The sequence below is a fragment of the Pholis gunnellus genome (assembly GCF_910591455.1).
Source record: "Pholis gunnellus genome assembly, chromosome: 22".
In the NCBI taxonomy this organism is placed as follows: Eukaryota; Metazoa; Chordata; class Actinopteri; order Perciformes; family Pholidae; genus Pholis; species Pholis gunnellus.
Genome location: NC_136549.1, coordinates 16,743,441 through 16,766,133, shown reverse-complemented (window position 1 = coordinate 16,766,133; position 22,693 = coordinate 16,743,441). Strand labels below are relative to the sequence as shown.

At 42.9% G+C, this 22,693-nt stretch overlaps 2 protein-coding genes across 2 annotated transcripts in view; one reads left to right on the top strand and one right to left on the bottom strand.

Moving 5' to 3' along the window:
- Window positions 1-657: 657 nt before the first annotated feature.
- On the top strand, window positions 658-6,883 carry mdm2 (MDM2 proto-oncogene). Its single transcript, XM_079183595.1, has 13 exons — window positions 658-769; window positions 2,759-2,794; window positions 2,963-3,030; window positions 3,124-3,198; window positions 3,356-3,489; window positions 3,614-3,663; window positions 3,764-3,822; window positions 4,203-4,290; window positions 4,371-4,582; window positions 4,688-4,819; window positions 4,968-5,039; window positions 5,142-5,325; window positions 5,427-6,883. The coding sequence occupies exons 3-13, from the start codon at window positions 2,980-2,982 to the stop codon at window positions 5,915-5,917; spliced, it is 1,548 nt and encodes a 515-aa protein (XP_079039721.1). The 5' UTR covers window positions 658-769; window positions 2,759-2,794; window positions 2,963-2,979; the 3' UTR covers window positions 5,918-6,883.
- Window positions 6,884-8,416: 1,533 nt separating this feature from the next.
- The window catches only part of LOC306713760 (uncharacterized protein), a 30,471-nt gene continuing 16,194 nt past the window's right edge, over window positions 8,417-22,693 (bottom strand). The window contains exons 4-12 of the mRNA XM_079183588.1: window positions 18,334-18,486; window positions 16,766-16,899; window positions 14,868-16,671; window positions 14,597-14,770; window positions 14,273-14,446; window positions 13,502-13,675; window positions 13,178-13,351; window positions 10,050-10,096; window positions 8,417-9,910 (exon numbers count right to left, since the gene is read on the bottom strand). Coding sequence (XP_079039714.1) covers window positions 9,369-9,910; window positions 10,050-10,096; window positions 13,178-13,351; window positions 13,502-13,675; window positions 14,273-14,446; window positions 14,597-14,770; window positions 14,868-16,671; window positions 16,766-16,899; window positions 18,334-18,486 — 3,376 coding nt within the window. The 3' untranslated portion in view covers window positions 8,417-9,368. The remainder of the gene's footprint in view (window positions 9,911-10,049; window positions 10,097-13,177; window positions 13,352-13,501; window positions 13,676-14,272; window positions 14,447-14,596; window positions 14,771-14,867; window positions 16,672-16,765; window positions 16,900-18,333; window positions 18,487-22,693) is intronic.

The window sequence follows — 22,693 nt, the reverse complement described above, 5'->3', positions numbered from 1 at the left end:
CAAGAGTTAAGACATAAATATTACAGTAAAATGTTGAATTTTGGAGATATATTTTTCAAGGAACAAAGTCATATTTTGTGAATAAAGTCAGAATTTTTAGGGGAAAACTAACAATATTTTTAGAACAAATTACATATTTTGATATAGTCTTATTTTTAGGAGCAGACATTTATGCTTTTCATAGCAGGAAAATCACAGCTGTTATTTAATAACATTAAAAATCCCCGTTTTCAAATTAGCTGAGTTAAAAGAGCAATTACAGTACCTCAAATTAAAACAATACAATATAATAAGGTAATGTGTATCATGTATGTGTAATTGTAATAGGCACATATATATAGTAACCATGGATGAGTATCTTATGAAATGGCGTGTAATAAATAACAAAAACTAAATGGCAATATTACTATTACTGCAAATGTATTCATATTAAGGCATTATAATTATTAAATCAAGTGTTCCACCATGTAAAAAATGCAGACTAAGGGGTATACATTAAAATATATAATTATATAAAGAGGCATTTTTACTATGTATTTTTCCACTCAATGTTATCTTAACTAGAGAAGGAGATCAAAGAAAAAGGGTTAATTAATGTTAATATAATTAGCCCGCGAGCTCTGGATGCAGTGTAAGTTTCCGGCCACTAGGAGCGCCACACGAACAAGTGTCCGAAGGAACAACTGAACAGTAAACAGTTCCGACTATTAGAAGATCAACTGACGGATAAACGCCGTTGAAGGATATTTAACTAAGAGTAACGGTCAAGGTAGGTTTTATATATATGTATATGATATTATTTTAAGGCTAAATACAACTACGCCAGAGTAGTAGTACTGCAGTAGCACAAGTTAGCAGGTGGTTAGCATCGTGCTAGCAGGCCGCGGAGCCTCGTGTTTTCTTGGTTGAGTAGAGCGGGACAGAGGAGCCTCGACGCGGCTTCGTTCTGCTAACAAACTCACGGTTAAACAAAAATAGATTTAAATTGTTTTTAAGCTTGTGAAACTTAAATTAACAGCTTCTACGCACAGCTTGTGTCTTTATGTTCACACAAAGCCTTTTTAATATTTGTTTTACACAAGGTAACGGTAGCTAACCTTACATGTATTTAATTTAAATGAGCTAACGCTAACTAGCATATTTATTTAACTGTTGTGACACAGCTGCATTTAATTTTGGGTGATTCTGAAATTGTTATTGTGAATGCTGCGATGTCCTAACATTAAGTTAGAAGTCAGTAACGTTACTGTGTTTTTAGCCTGAAAGCTAATATACAAGAGTTTCATGCACAGAAGCATTGTTTTGCATGCGAACACGTGGCTGTTATATTGTTTTTATTAATAAGCGTTAAACACTAAAGCTTTAACATTTAAAATAGTTCACTAAAATAAGAGATGCCACGTTGAATCAGCAGCATTCACAGACTATTGAAAGCGAAACTTAAACTTAAAAGTTTCACTTGTTTTTTTTACGTTTCTGCAGATTAATCCTCCATTTACGTTCGTTAAATTGTACACATTGTATCCTGAAATGGTGAAGAAGAGGGCTGACTTAAATGTGACGTCTTCTTCGTCAGATCTGTTTTAGTGAAGTCAGAGCTGCAGAGACAAGTCCGGGCATATTTCTCTCCTGCACGTGTCCTAACGTAAACTGATAAACAGCTGACTGACTCACGCATGTTAGTCAGCTGTTAGTCAGTGTTTCTGTACAGTCACTGAGACTGATGCCCAGACACATTCACCCTGCATGAGGGGAAGCATGGGGCTGAGTCTGGACATGTGGTGTTCTGAAAATATATATAAAAATCGTAATATTTATATCAGATATAAATAGATAAATCTACTCCTTTTTATTTTGCTTGCGTTATATTATTTTTATTAAACATCGGTCTCTCTCTCGGTGATGTCACCTGCAGGTCAGGATATTCTGCTCTGTCACTGAACTTGTAATTGGTAATGAAGCCTCATAGTCATGTCATTAGATGTTGACATTTTTTTATAATATTTCTGTAAAGTTCTAAACATTTCCCCATATAAAATGGATTACTTAAAATATATTTAGTGTTTTTTTGGTCTTAAAATGTTTCACTCTCTTTATATTTTACATGAAATAAGTATTTATTTCCACTAGTATTACTACCATCCACTACTCTTGCAGGCTTTCCAGTCAGTCTGTTTGAAATGTATTTAATAAATTAAAAACGTATAAAAAATGGGGGTTTTTTGGGGTGGGACTACATTTAATTATTTGGGGAAATGATGCCTTTATCATTGGATTTTTTCTACTTCTCCATTCCCCTTGAAGCCAGAGGAGGACAGTCCTTCTGTGGAAATATACTCAGATCAGGCCCAGGATTTAGCCCTCTTTGGCCCAGGATTTAGCCCTCTTTGGCCCAGGATTTAGCCCTCTTTGGCCCTGGATTTAGCCCTCTTTGGCCCAGGATTTAGCCCTCTTTGGCCCTGGTTCACACTGGGTAGTGTCATTACTGTGGTTTATGGTTGACAGCGATGAGTCATCCTGGACTAGTACCGGCATGTCTACAGCTGTGTGATTAAATCAGCTGCTGCTGTCAAATCAAACATGCAGCTCGCTGCTGCTGACTCAGCACTGAGTGGCCCTGTTAGGCCCTGATAGGCCCTCAGCTCGGCCAGGCCGGGCCACTTGGGCTGGTCTAGTCCTGACATGTCTGAGCAGGTCTATAAGAGTCTGCTGCTCTGATCCACTCTGACTGCATTTTATTTCTTCTTGCTTTGCACAGGATGCCCTGCTGATACTTCTCTCTGTATATACACCGGTAAGACTTTTCATTTATATCTGATTTATATACAAAAAGACTGTATAAATATATACTAGTAAGGCTGATTAATAACTGGTAAAAAGCTCCTTTACCTGTGATGCTCGTACAGATTGTTAAATAGTATTCTATGAGGCTCTGACTACCGGTTTGTGTCTTTATGAGCAGAAACAATCAGCGTCACAATGTCAGCTGATCAGGAGCTCAACACAGACACCGACGACGACAACAAACTGGTGAGAGGAACTAGTTAACTCGCATCGTTACTGGTTGACTTGTTGTTTCGGGGGTTTGAATGAACTTTAAGCTGTTTGTTTGTGTGTGTTTAGGTGAGACCAAAGGTAGAGTTCCAGACTTTGCTGCGAGATGCAGGAGCCACGAAAGAAGTTTTCACCATGAAGGAGGTAAAAAAAAGGGACAGAATTTATAAAAAGCACTTATCTGAATCAAGTTTCCTGCACTTTGATGCTTCGTGGAGCCGGTTTTAGCAGTCAGGAGCCGATGTTCTGCCGGGTGTTTTGCACGTCTCCCATGATGCATCTGTAATGGTCTGTCTCACAGGTGATGTTCTACCTGGGCCAGTACATCATCCAGAAGCAGCTGTACGACCAGAAGCAGCAGCACATCGTCCACTGCTCCCAGGATGCACTGGGGCGGGTGCTGGGAGTCGACAGCTTCTCTGTCAAAGAGCCACGGTGAGAAACAAACACACAGAACAGGAAGTAGACGATTAACTGGCTGTTTGGATTCATATCAAAGTATAATACAATACATGCTATATGTGCTCTGTGTGTAACTGAAGTGTGTTTGTGTTTTCAGAGCTCTGTTTGCTATGATCACTAAGAACCTGGTGGCCGTGAAGAACCACGGTAGGACGGATTCTTTCTGTCTGTTCTAGTTCTTCTCTTCTTTACTTCTTCTTATTCCGTCTTTCAGACTAAACTAAACCAGATTTTCTCTCTTTCTCAGAGTCGCCACCGAGCCCGAGTGAAGCTCACAGTGACACCCAGACAGACAGAGTGACAGAGGTAACACTAATAATAATAATAATATAATAATAATAATAATAGTCTAATAATACAGCCGGGAACTTTGGATGTTTTAGCAGCGTGTCAGACATCATTGTGTTGGTTTGTTTTGAGCATATCTTCTGGGTTCCCTTTCCTTAGAATAAAAAGTCTAATATATCAACATGCATGAAGTAATGCTTTAAAATGCAATTTCTCTTTTTAAATAAGAGCCTTAATGAAGAACTTTTATGCTGAACTTAGTAGAAGACAAGAACACTTTAAGAACATGTCGCACAAAGTGTCCTGCAGGGCGTGAAATGGACTTCACAGTTTTCTTACGGGAGTCTGGTTTGAGTTGTAAACAATATTTTTAACACTGAATGTGTTTTTGCTTTTAGGAGGCAGCATCAGAAAGTCGCTCTTCATCACCAGACAGGAGAGGAAGAAGAAGGAGGAGGAGGAGGAGCTGCAGGAGCAGTGACCCAGGTGAGTTTCTCCTCCCCGCCTCCTCATCGTCGCTCATGAACACAGAACCTGTGATGTTAAACTCCACTTCATCTCCTCAGGGCCCTCGGACAGTTTAGAGGGCGACAAAGACGAAGAAGAGGAGAAGGAGGAGGAGGAGTCGGGGGAGGAAGAGGGAGGGGAAGGAAGGAAGAGGAGGCGGTCCGACAGCTACTCCCTGACCTTTGACGAAAGCCTGTCGTGGTGTGTGATTGGAGGACTGGCGAGTGTTCGGGACAGACACAGCAGCCAATCGTCAGACTCGCACAGCACAGTGAGCATCACACACACACACACACACACACACACACACACACACTGTATTTAGCTGATGTTGTATTTGTTTATAACACAGTGTGTGTGTGTGTGTGTGTTTTAGTCCGGGAGGTCGGAGGTCACGGTTGCAGCCTCGGACTCAGACAACGACAACTTCAGCGTAGAGTTCGAGGTGGAGTCCGTGGACTCTGACGACTACAATGAAGACGACGCCTCTCTGTCTGCAGACGACCAGGTAGACCCCCCCCCCCCCCCCCCCCCCCCGAACCTCCGGAGTATCTCTGCTGGTCTTTGATAATATTCAAGTCCTCCTCAAGACGATGTCATTATATTCCACCCTAACAGTTTAAAGTAAAAGCATCGCTGTGGTGAATCTGTTCCAGGTGTACGAGGTCACCATATTTGAGGCGGAGGACAACGACTCCTTCGATGAAGACACGGAGATCACTGAAGCTGTGAGTCTACGCACAAACACGCACAATACAACACACACGTGTTACACACCGTGGGTCTAACTGTGTGTGTGTGTGTGTGTGTGTGTGTTGTCTCTCTCTCAGGACTACTGGCGCTGTGCCAAGTGTGACGAGTTGAACCCACCTCTCCCCAGAAACTGTCTCCGCTGTTGGACGCTTCGCCAGGATTGGCTGTCCGAGGTGTCCGATATCACAAAGCCCGCCTCCTCCAGCCCTAAAGCCCTGCCCCCGAAGCCTACCGACCAATCAGCAGCCAAAGAAACTCCAGGTGAGGAGGGGGGGGGGGACTGTACACCTAGTGAGGGAGACAAAATAATATTAAATATATTTTTGAATGAATTGACTTATTGATGGACGTGTCTCCTGAAGGTTCTGATGTCGAGGAGAACGAAGGAGTCGACGTCCCGGATGGAAAAAGAGCCAAAACTCCTCTCCCGCCTCAGTGCCACTCAGACTCCTTCCTCTCTGCTCCGGACTCCTCCCAGGACCTCCTCTCCTCCTCCCAGCCTTCCTCCTCCTCCTCCTCCTCGTCCTCACAGCAGAAGCTCTGGGCTCCCGACTCCCAGCCCTCCTCCTCCTCCCTGGACTCCCAGGAGCTCCTCCCGTCCTCCCCCTCCACTCCTCACCCCGCAATCCCCGATCTGGACCGCAGCGTGTCGGCGGAGTGGCGGCTGCCGGACTCGTGTCTGGACCCCTGTCTCATCTGTCAGTCCCGGCCGAAGAACGGCTGCATCGTCCACGGCCGGACGGGACACCTGATGTCCTGCTACGTCTGCGCCCGCAAGCTGAAGAAGAGGAACAAGCTGTGTCCCGTCTGCCGGCTGCCCATCCAGTCGGTCATCCTCACCTACCTCAGCTGAGACCCCCGGCCTGTCCTCAGCTGAGACCCCCGGTCTGCCCTCACCCCCCTACACGTCCCACTGACCCCAGAATGACATTGAATATTTACCAAATTAAGAAAAGAGTTTAGTTTCTGTCCTCAGGCACATGTTTGCACTTTCTGTCTCTCTGAGTCTCTTTTCTAAAGGCCGGTCCGGCTTCTTTAGTTTCATTTTTTGTCAAAAAGAAAACATGAAAAGACCAAAACCAACTATATTTTATTTAATCTCAGGATTCATGATCTTTAAATGCCCAGTACATGAGAGCCTCAGACGATGTATTCAAATAGTGAGTTTGTTCTGAACATCAGTCCAAATCTGAAATATATTCAATTTATAGAGAAAGAAAACATTTAATTTATTAAATATTCAGCATTTTGGCTTCAAAGCGATGGGACTATTTTCAGCGGCGGATTAATCCACTTTGGTTGCGTGTTGGTTTTGGTCTTTTTAATGAGACATAAAGACAAAAAGACAAAAAGACTTTATTTTAAACCCAAAGTCAGATAATCACTCACGGCTTCCTCTTTGTGTCCGGCTCTATTTAAAAGTCACGTCCGGCCTGTTCCTCTACGTCGTGTCTTAACATCCGGTAATGCTGTTTTTAGGTGACGTTTGATTTTATGGGTCTATAATTATATATATTAACATTTCCTGGAAAGAATATTCAAATTTGATTTATAGGGAAAATAGAATTTCCTCTGTTTACACCCAAATAATCCGCTCACTAATTAAACACTGAAGTCTATTTTCCCGATAATTCTTTCCAGGAGACTTTTTGTAAAATATTATAAATTATTCAGAAATGATGGACCCATGAAATAAAGCGTTGCCTTTTAATTTCACAGGTCTATAATTTTATTGACAGTTTCCTGGAAAGACAAATGTAATTATTGTAAAAAAGGAAATAACTTGAAATTAAACTTTATTTGTGTGCTTGTATTGTTGTGCACTGACTAAAATATTCTCCGGGTTAAACTTATATATAACGTATAATATATATACATATATATATTTTAATTGTAACTATACTATAAAGTTTCTTAATTTGTACCAGATGTTCTTTACAGGAAACCAGGAAATGATTCATAAATTACAGCCCATAATCTGAAGTGTTACCCACATCCTCTATTATTTATTACATGTTTATTTAAGATGCTCGTGTACATTTAAGCAGAGACTTTTCTAGGACCTCTTTAAATAACAAGATGAATATATGAGATCTGTAATATTGTTATAGATTTGCTGTGAACGAAATAAAGTTTAACATCTGTTAACTTGGACTGACGATTCCTGCTTTTATCACTTTTTGTATATTGATAACAATATATTTAATGTGTGTATCAGGGGCGGGCCGCGCATTACATCATTATTATTATTATTATTATTAGTACAAGAAAGTCGCAACAGAAAGTCTACCCCTCTAACTGATCCAGATCTACTCATCTACTTCTTCTACTGTTTGCTGGTTGAATCAGCAGCAATGCATCATATGTGATGAAGGATGTGAAATGTTAAAGGCTCACCTGTCGTCCACCCACACAGGTGAGTTCACTGTCGTCTCATCAGGGTGGAACTTGATTGACAGCTGCCTTGTTCTACCTGTTGGGGGCGGGGCAACTTACCCACTTATCAATGCAGGTAGTTTGGTGACATCCCATAATTCTCAGCACAGCTCCGCCCAACTTCCACCTGACTAGAGGTCTAATCATCAGAGTGATTGAAAACAGCTGTGTGGCTGAGCAGAGACTTCCATTTGTAAAGTAATGAGTAACTGCAGCTGTCACATACATGTAGTGCAGTAACAAGTACAACATGTACCTCTGGGATATATAGTGGAGTACAAGTATCAAGTAGTACAACATGGAGATACTGCAGTACAAGTACATCAATGTACTTGTGTAAATGTGTCCACACTGGAACAGAGACAGAAATGTGTCTCATGTGAAAGACTTCCTGAGAGTTTGTCTCTGACGTCACAATGATGGTTGTTTAGGAGCAGAAGGAGAGAATAATGGAGCTGAGACCTCCTTTAAAGGAGGAGTGCTGCTCCTCATGGAGGAGGATCTGGATCCCTCTGGTGGAACAAACATGAATCCTGTCAGTTAAAGTGACAGACGACAGGAAGTCCTCCACATATCAACAGTCACAGATGATTTAGTCCTGATGGGTGGACTTTTTAAATGTGACATCATGTCGGCTCTGCTCAGTAGTTTGGACTCATTTCCTGTTTTAAACATCTGTCTTTGTCTCTGGGAGTGAAAGACGGCTTGTTCTGTGACCTCTGACCTTGGTATCAAACGTACCCCCAACAATCTACACACAGACCGTCTCAGCCTGCTTAGGGGGGTGAAGTCAGCACAGCTTCAAACACTAGCTGTCGTTGTTTCACTTGTTTCAGGCTCAGAAGTCTCCCAGGAGAAGAGCTCTCTGACCTCATGGAGACTACGCAGACACCCTCAGAGACCAGCAACACTGGACTTTGGTTGGAATGTACAAAATACAAACCAGTTTTATTTGGTTTATACAATCAAAAGATTAAAGGTTACACAAACAAAAAGTTAATAGAAGAAAAGATAAAATGTCAAAAACCTCATATATGATCACACATGAATACATGAATGAACATCACTGAAACATTATCATCATTAAATGAACACATGATCAGTAAGAATACAAATCAAAGAATGAAAAGTTAAATCATGACACATTCTGAATTATAATATATCTTCATTGAATAAACAGCTGAGCTGGTTCTTGATCAGTAGTTTGGTTCAAACTTCTTTTGTCTCTTTTGATTTGTTTCCCCAAACTAGCACACAGTCCGTGATGAATGAAGTAAAAGTGAACAACACGATGTGAAGAATGAAGCTGGATTTAACTAATCCTTCATTTTATAGTGTTGGGATGGATTTGGACATTTCTGCTTTGACATAAAACGTTGATTTCTTTTGATTTCAACGTCACTTCTCAAAGTTTGTTCATTTGTTCCACGATGATCAAAGATGATGAATTTAGTTTGTTCAAATCAAAACAACTCTTTACAACTTGTGATTCTTTTTCCACAGAAGCTGAATTTGATCCAGAAAGACTCTTGTTTGACATTCGGAGGTTTTTCTTCACACAACAAAGTTGAGTTTTATACACAAAGTAAAAGATGTTTCACAGCTTCTCTCAGACAACACATCATTTCAGGTCATTACATGGACCTCGCTCAGCTCTTTCAGACCTCCATCTGCAACACCACAAGTCCCAGAGAGCTCTCAACCCCCCAGAGTCCAGACCAGCTCCGGTACCCCTCACCTGCTCCAACTGCATCTACAACCACCGAGAGATCAGGTTGGTACTAACTAACATCAGCTGTGTGTGATCCTGTACACACTGAACTATCTGGTCAGCAGAGAGAACGTTTCTCTAGCAGGAGGAGACTCTCCTACAGAGAACACAGAGACAATGAGGAACCAGGCCTGGGCCAGAACCCAAACCCAAACCCAAACCCAGGATAAAGAGGTTCAGTGAATGTGGTGTTGAAGGTGTGGAGGTGGATCAGTGTGTTAGAGGAGACTCTGTAGAAGGACAGAGAGCCAGCAGGACAGTCCACATACACTGCTACTCTACCAGAGAAGGAGGAGGGGGGGTGTGTTACTCTGTTATTGTGATAGACAGAGTAACGACCATGAGAGAACTCCAGACTCCAGGACTGATCGTTCATTCCAAACCTACAGTCTTTACTGTATCCTCTCCTTCTGATTCCTCTGTAACTCACTGATATATAAACGTCTCCTCTCCACTCGACCTCCCAGTAACAGCGACCAGTCAGACCAGTTCTACACAGCAGCTGAGGCCACTCATCAAACCTGTCTGGATGATCAGAATATGACTGATCCTCCTCCACATATGTCACCTTCCTGTTGTTGTCAGACAGTTTGAGGTCTCTGTTCACTGTGTTTGTGTCGAGTGTGAGTTCACAGGAATCTGATGGAGAGAACAAGACACAATACAGCTGCAGTTATGAATCTATCATCTGTTTGATGATGACATCAGAGATGTGAATGAGTGATGTCACAGTTTGAAGATGCTTTGTGTTCATGAATCAAATTCAAAGCACACTTACACTTCCTCAGACCTGGTCTGGACCATCGGACTCCAGCAGGCTCCACCCTGAAAGGAGGAGGGGGGTCAGAGCAGCATGAAACATGGACATTACATCACTCTCACACACAGAGCTTTGTTATTCATGTTCACATGGAGCACTTATTATTCATCAGCTCATATTCTTTGACTTCACTGGAGCTTCTTCTGATTGGCCCATGACGACAGCTCATTATGTTCACTTATTCATGATCTATTATTATCAGTATTATATTGACAATCATCCATTTCACACTCAGTTTCCTCCACCAGTCAGTCAGTAAATCACATGTTTAAACCTGCATCAATTGATTTCTTTGTCCACTTGTGGTTCAGTGAAAACAAGCTGTAAACACAACATGTGACATATTATCAGCTTATAAAGTAGTTGTGTCTAACATGATGTCAACAGCTGCTTCCACATCCAGCAGTTACACATCAACATGATGACTCATCAGGAGTCTTTGTGTTTGTGTCTCCTGATGAATGTTAGTCCACTATTCTCTCTCTTGTAGCTCTGTGTTTGGTCTCCACCACCTCCTGAGGGAAACATCTGTCTCTTTAGCTGCTAAATGCTCCACTATGTTCACCAGCTAGTCTCTGACTGAGTCTGTCTGCTGTTTGCTGCTGAGCAGGTAGTGAACAGTGGCTTCATCACAGCTTGTTGGATGAAAACAGCTGCTGCTGGAAACACTGAGACTGAACCAAACAGGAAATGTGCTGCAGAACCAAAAGTAGGAGCTAAAAGAGGCTAAAAAGCTCAGTAGAGCTGCAGAGATGGAGACAGTTCTCTGTGGGTTCATCACCACCACACGACTCTTCACCATCACACAGAGTCAGCTGATCCTTCATCAATATAGAAGTATTGATTGTTGGATGTTTTGGTCCTGACTAGCGACCTCTTGTGTTTGTGTAATAATGACTGTTGTCTCTCAGAAGTAAAGGAGAAAGAATCCTGAAATCACTACAGCGCCACAAACCCTCTGATGGAGGAGGTCGGGGGGGATGGTTGGATGTACAAAGCTGTTCATATCCCGTCTCCTAGCAACAGTCAACACTGGTTTCTATGATCTGTAATCTGGGGGTGAAAATATTACAGTTCAAGTCCGTCTGCAGCCACAGAGCACTGCCTGTGTCCCCCTAGAACTTTGGTCCAGTCCTCAATAAACCTCTTTGGGCTCTGACCCACCATGTCCACAATCAGCTGTTGGTTCTTCACGGAGCGTCTGTGGCCGACTGTCACCTGTAGTTTCAACAAGTCGACTCTTATCAGCCAGAGAACTGTTCAGAGCGAGATTTTTAACCGAAGAGAACGTCGTAGAAATCAAAGTTCATAAAGAAATTTAAAAACGAAATTACATTTTTATTTTTTTTATTTTATCGAAAAAAGTCTCCTTCATGTAATCACGTTAACCATTTTACACACTGCAAACACCATTATAAACTATTCTACTAACTAACGAAGAAGATTTGCCACAATATCATGCATTTAACGCCACAGCCGGCAAGACAACAACTCAGAGAATGCTTCGTGAATCTCGGGCATAGCGTCTAACCCGGCATATCACACTGCTAACAACATTAGCTCTTCACACAGAGTTCAACGGTACCGTCCAAATTACTCTCCGTCAAAGCGTTCAGGAGTTACAGCCAACAAGCCACAGAAAGCACAACTCCCACACTGCGAAAATATTATAACTGTATCATACCTTGAGTCGGTTTTGAGGGCCGAAACGGTGAAATCCGCAATTATTCCTTATTAGTAATGTGTTCGTCTGCTAAGTAGGTACGTCTGGAACTTAAAATGGCATTTCTCCGTTCATCTGAGCCAACATGGTGGTCAGAATGTCGGCGGCGAATCATACAGGGGCTTGGGGCTTGGGGGCTGACCGCTGCACAGTTTTGGAGTTTTATTGGCTGAAAATTCTGTCAATCACTTCATGAAACACACGAGTGTGTTCGTTTTGAGCACCTGGTTGTAACGAGTGGTGTCATGACAAGATCCGCCCAGCAGAGCCTGAGCAAGGGCTCCAGACAAACAGACAGAGACATCCAGGAGAGATATGAGAGGTCAGAATGGGTCAAAATGGGTCAGAATGGGTCAGAATGATGCCAAACAGCTCTGATAGGATAGATTGTACAATATGAGTGATAAATAAAGTGAAATATATAATTATAAAGTATGTAAAAGTACAATGGAACAGCTACAAATTCTGGTTCGAAAATGAGAATTTGGCATGTTTTGTTTTAGATAAACACCTATAACTGGGGTTTGCTTCACTTTATTTACACCAAATCTTTTTGTGAGGCACCTGCACCCTTTGTGCTATGAATTGGGAATGTTTTTAGGCTAGCCAGGGCCTCATTTAATAAATTACAGTGCTTTTTCTTCAGACGAACTTGGGAATTTTCCCTGTTTGCTGTGTTTGCTGTGTTCAGCTACTATTAACCAGCAACATATACACAATATTTACTCATCTCATCAAATCTCACAATCCCTAGTGTTATTCAAGCATCAACATTTTTTAAATAGATCTTGTAGTTACAGAATTGTAGTCTCTTTTGTATGGGTTACAATTTTCGAGAAAAGGCCTAAAAGAAGGCTTAGGGTCCAAAAGGAACAGAAAAACATTCCTATTGTGATGATTTATCAAGACGCTTGAAACAGATTGTTTCTTTGTCTGTTTGTCTTTTCACAATAATGTCTGGACTAAAGGGCAACACACACGAGCATCAAAACATCAACTATTGTTTGATACGAGTCCACAAACCTGCAGCGTGACGACATTGACTCATGTCAACCCACCATGATGCCCGTCAACGTGTCAGGATAAACCACTGTCCTGTTTATTAATGTTGAAACAAGACAACGCTCCAGAAAAACAACAGTTTCATCACCTTCCCTCCTGTTTGGGCTCATCCTGACTACTTCTGTCTGTATTGATGGTCTGATGTGGGACACAAACAGTTTGATGAGTCTCTGGTAGTTTGAGCTCAGCTTGGTGTGTCAGGATCATATTAACCAGGCTGACAGTGTGACAGAGAAAACGTCTCCAGCTCTACCTCCTCTATCAGACTGATTGTCTGTGGCTGCAGCAGGCCTCTTCATACCTGAGAGTTTCCAGTCTCCAGTGTGGATCATTCACTCCAGCAGACAGCAGCTTCACTCCTGAGTCTCCTGGATGATTGTAGCTCAGGTCCAGCTCTCTCAGATGGGAGGGGTTGGAGCTCAGAGCTGATGCCAGAGAAGCACAGCCTTCCTGTGTGATCAGACAGCCTGACAGGCTGCAAACACACAAAACAACACACATGTCACATAATCTGAGGGAACTGTGAGGGCTGGAAGGTTTATGTGTATTACTGTCATCACCAATCTGTTTGTGTGTAAACTTTACACTTAGTACTTAGTCCAAGAAAAGTAATTCACAGGGTCACCTGAGAGTCTCCAGTGTACAATGTGGACTCTCCAGTCCAGCTGACAGCCGCTTCACTCCTGAATCCTGCAGGTCGTTGTTACTCAGGTCCAGCTCTCTCAGATGGGAGGGGTTGGAGCTCAGAGCTGAGGCCAGAGAAGCACCGCCATCCTGTGTGATCAGACAGCCTGACAGGCTGCAAACACACAAAACAACACATGTTGGAGCTATTTATTTTATATTAGTATTTTGTTATTTCATTAATAAGTAGTATTGTTTAGTTATTCTAGATGTCTGATATAATAAGATTGCTTTTTCTCTTTAATAATAATTTGTTTAGTTCTATAATTTGTTGTTGTTTTGGTCATTACTGTGGGCACCTGTGGCTATATATATATATATGAGTAGACAGATAGGACCAGCATGCACCGGGGTGGGCCTATAGTTTTTACCTGTACAGGAGAGACGGTACGACAGGAGTTTTCTTTACTCTTTTTGTTTGTTTGCTTGTTTTGTTTGCTTTACTAAATAAATAAGAAAATCGGAATCCTGCATGGACAATCTACTCTCTTCTGCCTGCGTAAAATACCGACCACGGTGCATCAGTGGCGTTTGATTATTGTTTGTTTTATTTTCATTTATACGACAAATGGCCACTACAACACACATGTCACATAATCTGAGGGAACTGTGAGGGCTGGAAGGTTTATGTTTATTACTGTCATCACCAATCTGTTTGTGTGTAAACTTTACACTTAGTACTTAGTCCAAGAAAAGTAATTCACAGGGTCACCTGAGAGTCTCCAGTGTACAATGTGGACTCTCCAGTCCAGCTGACAGCACCTTCACTCCTGAATCCTGCAGGTCGTTGTTACTCAGGTCCAGCTCTCTCAGATGGGAGGGGTTGGAGCTCAGAGCTGAGGCCAGAGAAGCACCGCCCTCCTGTGTGATCTGACAGCCTGACAGGCTGCAAACACACAAAACAACACACATGTCACATAATCTGAGGGAACTGTGAGGGCTGGAAGGTTTATGTTTATTACTGTCATCACCAATCGGTTTGTGTGTAAACTTTACACTTAGTACTTAGTCCAAGAAAAGTAATTCACAGGGTCACCTGAGAGTCTCCAGTGTACAATGTGGACTCTCCAGTCCAGCTGACAGCCGCTTCACTCCTGAATCCTGCAGGTTGTTGTTACTCAGGTCCAGCTCTCTCAGACTAGAGGACTGGGAGCTGAGAAGTGAGGACAGAGCTTCACAGCTTCTCTCTGAGAGGTTACAGCCACTCAGTCTGAAGAGACAATGATGAAGAAAAAATAAACAATAAGCAGAAAAGATAGCAGCGTATTTAAGTTATGAAATATGAATCTAACTCTCTCTGTACTTACAGAGCTTTGCTGGAGGCTTTGACCACTGGCAGCAGCCTCAGAAGAGCCTCCTCTGAAGCAGAGTATTTCTTCAGATCAAACACGTCCAGATCTTTTTCTGATGACAGTAAGATGAAGACCAGAGCTGACCACTGAGCAGGAGACAGTTTATCTCTGGAGAGACGTCCTGAACTCAGGGACTGTTGCATCTGCTCCACTAGAGAACCATCATTCAGTTCATTCAGACAGTGGAACAGATTGATGCTTTTCTCTGGAGACACATTCTCACTGATCTTCTCCTTGATGTACTGGACTGTTCTCTGATTGGTCTGTGAGCTACTTCCTGTCTGTGTCAGCAGACCTCGTAGGAGAGACTGATTGGTCTGCAGTGAAAGACCCAGGAGGAAGCGGAGGAACAAGTCCAGGTGTCCATTTGGACTCTGTAAGGCCTTGTCCACAGCACTCTGGTAGAGATGTGTTGGTTCAGGTTTGTCTCTAAAGACTTTAGACCACCAGGAGGTTGTTGGTTCTTCTGACAGCAGATTGACTCCAGAGTTGATGAAGGTCAGATGGACATGAAGAGCAGCCAGAAACTCCTGAACACCCAGATGGACGAAGCAGAACACCTTGTCCTGGTACAGTCCTCTCTCCTCTCTAAAGATCTGTGTGAACACTCCTGAGTACACTGAGGCTGCTCTGATATCGATGCCACACTCTGTCAGGTCGGATTCATAGAAGATCAGGTTCCCTTTCTGCAGCTGATCAAAAGCCAGTTTTCCCAGAGACTCAGTCATCTCCCTGCTCTCTGGACTCCAGTGTGGATCTGTCTCAGCTCCTCGATCATACTTGACCTTCTTCAGTTTGGACTGAACCACCAGGAAGTGGATATACATCTCAGTCAGGGTCTTGGGCAGTTCTCCTCCCTCTCTGGTCTTCAACACATGCTCCAGAACTGTAGCAGTGATCCAGCAGAAGACTGGGATGTGGCACATGATGTGGAGGCTTCGTGAGGTCTTGATGTGGGAGATGATCCTGCCGGCCTGCTCCTCATCACTGAATCTCTTCCTGAAGTACTCCTCCTTCTGTGGGTCAGTGAACCCTCTGACCTCTGTCACCATGTCGACACACTCAGCAGGGATCTGATTGGCTGCTGCAGGTCGTGTGGTTATCCAGAGGCGAGCAGAGGGAAGCAGTTTCCCCCTGAAGAGGTTTGTCAGCAGCACATCCACTGAGGTGGACTCTGTAACATCAGTCAGGACCTCATTGTTGTGGAAGTCCAGAGGAAGTCGACACTCATCCAGACCGTCAAAGATGAACAGAACCAGGAACTCTTCAAACCTGCAGATTCCTGCTTCTTTGGTTTCACTGAAGAAGTGATGAACAAGTTCCACCAAGCTGTACTTCTTCTCTTTCAGCACATTCAGCTCTCTGAAAGTGAATGGAAATGTGAACAGTGTGTCCTGGTTGGCTTTGTCTTCAGCCCAGTCCAGAGTGAACTTCTGTGTTAAGACTGTTTTCCCAACGCCAGCCACTCCCTTTGTCATCACTGTTCTGATTGGTTCCTTTCTTCCAGGTGAGGCTTTAAAGATGTCTTCTTGTCTGATGGTTGTTTCTGGTCTGTGTGGTTTCCTGGATGCTGTTTCAATGTGTCTGACCTCATGTTCATCATTGACCTCTGCAGTCCCTCCCTCTGTGATGTAGAGCTCTGTGTAGATCTGATTCAGAAGGGTTGGGTTTCCTGCTTTAGCGATCCCCTCAAACACACACTGGAACTTCTTCTTCAGGTTAGATTTGAGTTGACGCTGACAAACTACAGCAGAAAGTCCTGAATAAAAACAAAGAACATCAATGAATAAATTATGAGACAAATATGTCAACATATATGAATATATGTTGGTCCATCTCTTAAATCCTCTTACTGCTCTGCAGACGGTCAGCCAGCTCCTCCTGCTTCATTCTCCTCAGGAAGTTCATTGTGATCTTGGAGTCCAGGTGTGTTTGATGCTGCTGGGCAGACTGACCTCTGGGAACCTCTGAGCTCTCCTGGTCCTCTCTGTGGAGGAATCATGAAGAATCATCTCACATTGTGTCCGTCCACACAGAGACCAACACAAGGTAAAGGTCCATGAAGTGATATGTGGATGTGGATCAGATGAGTCCCTGTAGTGGTTAAGGTTTACTAGTCCTGCTGATCCCACTGAGAATCAACAGCTCAGTCTTTCAGCTCACTGTTTTCTTCACCAGTCAGTTTGCTTTAGTCCCAACTGCTCTCACCAAGCCCTCCATGTAGCTCTCCCTCCCTCACTGTACACTGCTGAAGTGCCCTGGAGCAAGGCACCCAGAACCTCCAGCTGCTCCAGTGGAGCGTCTCAGTGTCAGACTGGTTGTACTGAGCAGCTCCCAGTGTGAATGTGTTTCAATGAAGAAGAGTGTTGGTGCTCAGATAACTTCATCTGAGTCAGTAAAGGTTTAAAACCTGGAGATCTCACAACAGAGAGTTTGATAGAAACACATCATCATCATCATCAGTCATCATCATCATCATCATCATTGACTCGACTTGAAGACGCAGCTAGCTTGTCTCTCTCTGTTCTTCATAGATCCATCTACCAGCACCTTTAAAGCCAATTGACACATTGTTTTTATCTTGTTTAAAATGTAATAAAAGTTACGTGTTGGAGATATTACTTGTTGAATACCAGTTCATCCGTTGGTACTTCAGGTGACTCTGGTCCTACTTCACCTTGGCCCCCATCCTGGGCCTCTACAGTTAAAGGTTGCAAAAGGCTTTCTCTTCCCCTCTATGACCCGCTCAGCATCGGCCGTGATGACACTCCAGTCTTCAACTTTTTCTCACCGCTGGCTGAGCTTCCTCCGGAGCCTGTACTCTCCTCTATTCCACCTCCTGCCCGTGGAGCGCACCGTGTGAGGCGTTCCTCTAGAAAGCGCTCCATTCCCACCAGAGCCACCTCGTCAACAGACTCCCCATCACCTGATTCGGGGACTCAAACCTCCTCCCACTCAGGCATCAGCTCAGGTGGTCAATCAGTCAGCTCATTAATGATCGACCACAAACTCAGATCAGAGCTTGCAGTACATAAAGGAACTCTGCAACCGGGCCACCTGAGATTTTAATAGTTGGAGACTCAATAATCAGATTTGTTAAGCAGGTGCAATAACATACTGTGATTTTATTGATTTCTCGTTGACATCCATCCCTCTGTCCTCACTGTGATAGTGCACGCTGCCACCAATGACGTCATGTCAAGGCAATCCTCAAAGTTGCATTATGAACTGCATCTGACGGATTTTATTTTGTTTATTAATTTAAAATCTTATTTTACCGGTTTGATTGTGTTTCTTATTTGCTTTCATGTTTTATTGTGAAGCACTTTGTAACTATGTTTTGGAAAGGTGCTATTTAAATAAAGTTATTATTATTATTCTCATCATCACTTTGTTTTCATCATCAGTTTGAAATCCTCACCTTTGATCAACAGAGTGGCGTCCATCTTTGAAGTCAATAGGACGACCCATAGACCAGTCACTCTTCATGGACACACAGCTGGGTTCAGGTTCAGGTCCAGGTCCAGGTCCAGGTCCAGGTCCAGGTCCAGGTCCAGGATGTTCCAGTTTCCTCCTGATAGAAACACCAGATACATAAATTCAATGATGTAATAAACCTACTGTACTGAGTGTATTTGTATTCTGGTAGTTTTAGGAGACATTTAGTATGAAATCAATGTTTCATGTAGAAATGATCCATCAGGGACAAGACTGTTCAGGTTCAGGTCCAGGACAGTCTTGTCCCTGATGGATCCTGGTCACATGTAGAAACAGAGTCAGTGAATGAAAGACTTTGAGTCATGGACAGTTAGAGACGGTCATCTCACCTCTGAGCTTTGGTGTGGCTGGTTTTAGAGGGAGGGACTCCCTCCTCTCTGTCCTCACACTGATTCATAGCGGAGTCCACACCTTCACACAAACACAACAACATTATTTCTCTTCATCATGACAAACACACACAGCTCATTCACCTCAATACTAAAGACACTCATGGGACAGTTTCCATGTTGTTGTCACTTTGAGCTGCAGAGTCATCTCTAAGAAATGACGTTCACAATGCTCTTTAGTCTGTTGGCTTGTTTGAAGACTAGAGGAAGACTCTTCATGTGGCTTTTTATTGGCCTTTCTTTGGGGATGACGTCACTTTTCACTTCTATTTGACTGACTTTGAAAACCTCTTCAACGTTTGAAATGTTCCTCTGTTTCCACGTCTACTACATCCAGTCAGAGCATGAAGCAGATAGTCCAGGTCCAGGGGTTGGCAACCTTTACCACCCAAAGAGCCATTTTGTCCTATTTTTCACCAAATAAAATGTGTCTGGAGCCGCAGAAGCTATTTGATATCACAGCTTATAAAGATTTGTATATAGTTATATTATATATACAAAAACTATTTTATATATATCCAAAAAATAAATTGCGTCATCATCCACTTTAATGCTACCATACAGCCCTCCAAGGAGTACGTCCGGTCCGGATTTCAAAGTAAAGGATTGTGTGTCTTTCAGTTTACGTTATTTGGGATTAGGAACATAACAGTAATTTAAGAGCCTATTATTTGGACTCAGTACTAATATGAAGTACTTTTACTGTGTACTTTGTGAATCCCACATTAAAGTTAGACAAAAATAATGAATGTTGGTCTCTGGAAGGAACTTTGACATTAAATTGTTCAAATAGTACACAGTAAAATACTTCATATTATATCTGACTGTAGTCTTAATAATAATACATAATAGGATCTTAAATTACTGTTCTGTTCCTTAATCCCAAATAACTCCCGTGATCCTTTACTTTGAAATCCGGACCGGAAGTACTGCTTGGATAGCTGTGCGGCAGGTTTAGGGCGGACGATGACGTCATACTGTACATACTAAACTTCACTTTAAATCCATTTGTGTTCGGCTGACTGGAGAAAAACATCAAGTATTTAAGTAACTTTTTCTCGTGAGACTGAATTCAAACGTGACGTTGGTTCCTTTCACGAGGAAAGAAGGCACGTCACGCGGATTGAAGACGTGTTGCTCTGTTCTTCTTCACTGGTCCTCCTCTGAAGTCCACTTGAACTAGTTTCTGCTGGACCTGAAGGACCAAAGAGTCCTTCAAGAGTCCGTCAAGAGTCCCTCAGTGAAAAGAGTCGCTTACTAACCTTTAGAAGCAGAGAAGAAGAAGCTGCGACATCACGAGCTCCAGAAGTGAAAGTAAAGAGGAACAGGAAGGGAGGGGCCGGTGTTACGGTTTAACCAGGGACCCTGTTAACTGGCGACCTTCAGCCGAATGTCTGTTGTTGTCTTAGCTACGGCAGCTGTTAAAAACGAGAAGAGAACACGTAGCTGCCCTCATGAATGCTGCATTTAGTTTAGTTTTGCAATACAGTGTCAAACCTTCTCATTTACAGTCTTTGGTCAAAACGAACCGGATTCCACGTTGGAGCGTCTTTTGAGGAAACTAGTCCACTCGCTTGTTGTTTATGTGTTGAAACAGGAAGAGAGCAAATTCCCCTTCCTTTGAAATAATAACGTTGGTATGAAAACAAACAAACACATAATCGTCTTTTGGAGCCTGTTTTGTGGAAACATGTGTTACGTAGAAGAATTCTGTAGCAGAGTTAAACAAATTAAAATAAATTAATTAAAAGGTATATACGGGATTCGAACACATAACATTGAGTGGAAAATAAGTTGCAGACCGTGGCAGTGCTGCTACACCACGATAGGCAGGACGTAGGTAAAGGAGAAATACTAAGTCCAAATCCCAATGTCCCCCCTAAACCCTCAAACCCTTAACCCTCAAGGACTTACTGACATCACCTGGTGAGTGTAAGAGACTGTGAGGGTTTCAAATGGTGTAAATATGAACGGGACAACACTTTGCTGCAACATATCACGTTTATCATGAAAACGACAACAAATATGATGTATAATTGTGTGTATTTATTTTATCCTCGTCTTCAGACTCTTTCCTCACAAGATGAGAAGTAATTTCATTAAATCTATTTACTCGTTTTTCTCAAAACAGCTTCAATAACAAAATCTAATATTTGATGCATAAATAAATAAATATTCTCTGATTTCATGTTTATTGTTTGTTCCATCTTTAACCCTTAATGTTTCTGTGTAAATGGAATACTCCAGGTTGAACACAAGTGAGCCGTCCTCTGTTTACCTTTTTTTGTACGTCTCCATGCGTCCACTGGTTACCCCGTGTTTAACGTCACATTGCAATGATTTGTGGGTAATTCCCTTAGGCTAAGTCAGCATACTAAGCTGACGTGCGGAAAGGGTTCATAAAGGGCTCAAAATGTCTGCGAGAGATCCTCAAACACTTGATGATTTGGCAGCGGGACAGCCCTAAACCCTCACGGACTTCGCGGGAGCGCGCCTCAAAGTCCGTGAGTCCGTGAGGAGGGACGTTGGGATTTGGCCGTAGAAATAAAAAACAGTCAGCAGTCGCTCGTTAGAGCAGATGTAACCAGATCTGGTGACCACAGAGGGAACCAGATCAACTTGTGACTGCACTGCTCGTTTACCATGCAGCATTTTGAAGTGTACCACGGAGCACTTTTGAGTACAGCTGGTTCCCGAAACAAATCTTTGTAGCGCTAAAAAAAACAAAACACAAAACAGGCTCCAAAGACGATTATGTGTTTGTTTGTTTTTATACCAACTTTATTATTTCAAAGGAAGGGGAATTTGCTCCCTTCCTGTTTCAACACATAAACAACAAGCAAGCGACGTTTCAAACTCGAGTGGACTAGTTTCCTCAAAAGACGCTCCAACGTGGAATCCGGTATGTTTTGACCAAAGACTGTAAATGAGAAGGTTTGACACTGTATTGCAAAACTGAACAATGCGGCATTCACGAGGACAGCTACGTGTTCTCTTCTCGTTTATAACAGCTGCCGTAGCTACGATAACAACAGACATTCGGCTGAAGGTCACCAGTTAACAGGGTCCCTGGTTAAACCGTAACACCGGCACGCAAGGAGAGAGGAAACGTGAAATGAGACGTCCTTTCCTCAGTTGCGTCACGTGAAGCGACGTCTGTTTCTGATAACGGAGGATCAGCTGATCACAGCTGGATCAGCTGTCAGTCGGCTTTAACAGCTGGAGAGACTTTAGAGAAGTGTGTGTCTGTTCACATGATCACTGTAGAGGTGTTTTCAACTGCATTAAAAATCCCCAACATAAAATGGAACTAATTGAAGGGATGTAGGGTAGGGATGAAGGGATGTAAGGGAGAAGAAACAAGGAGGGTTGTAGAAAGGAGGTTAGGCATCGATGGGGGACTGTTGATGTCCGGTGGCTGGCGGGAACGGGGGGAATGGAGACTGTAGGGTAGGGATGATGTCTTGGTCTGGGGCATATTCTGGTGCGGTGTACAGGATCTCAGGATCAGAGTCCTCCTCTTCTTCACTGCACTGGGCTGATGGATGATGTTGATCATGAAGTCATCTTGGATGAGGGTCTCAGCATCGCTGCCATGCATCCTAGCCATGCAGAGCACAACATGGTCATCACTGGTCTGAGCTCAGCATAGAAGACTGTTTCAGGGATCAGATTTCTGCTGCTCCTCTCTGCTTCTAGCCTCAATCCTCCTTTGAATAAACATTTGCATCAGATTGAAGAATTGACTTCATGTTTTCTGCAAATTAACTGGGTTCAAATAAGATAAGTAACACGAGACCATCAAGACTTGTACCTTTCAAGTTCTTCCTCCGCTGAGTCGTCCAGATCTTGTTTTGACACCTGACCACACCAACGCAGTCTCCCATCACATTA

Excerpts from the sequence above, each read along its gene's own strand:
- mdm2 (XM_079183595.1), top strand. The coding sequence starts at position 2,980 with ATGTCAGCTGATCAGGAGCTCAACACAGACACCGACGACGACAACAAA. Across the intron at positions 3,031-3,123 it reads CCGACGACGACAACAAACTG|GTGAGACCAAAGGTAGAGTT; the intron begins GTGAGAGGAACT and ends GTGTGTGTTTAG. Across the intron at positions 3,199-3,355 it reads AAGTTTTCACCATGAAGGAG|GTGATGTTCTACCTGGGCCA; the intron begins GTAAAAAAAAGG and ends TCTGTCTCACAG.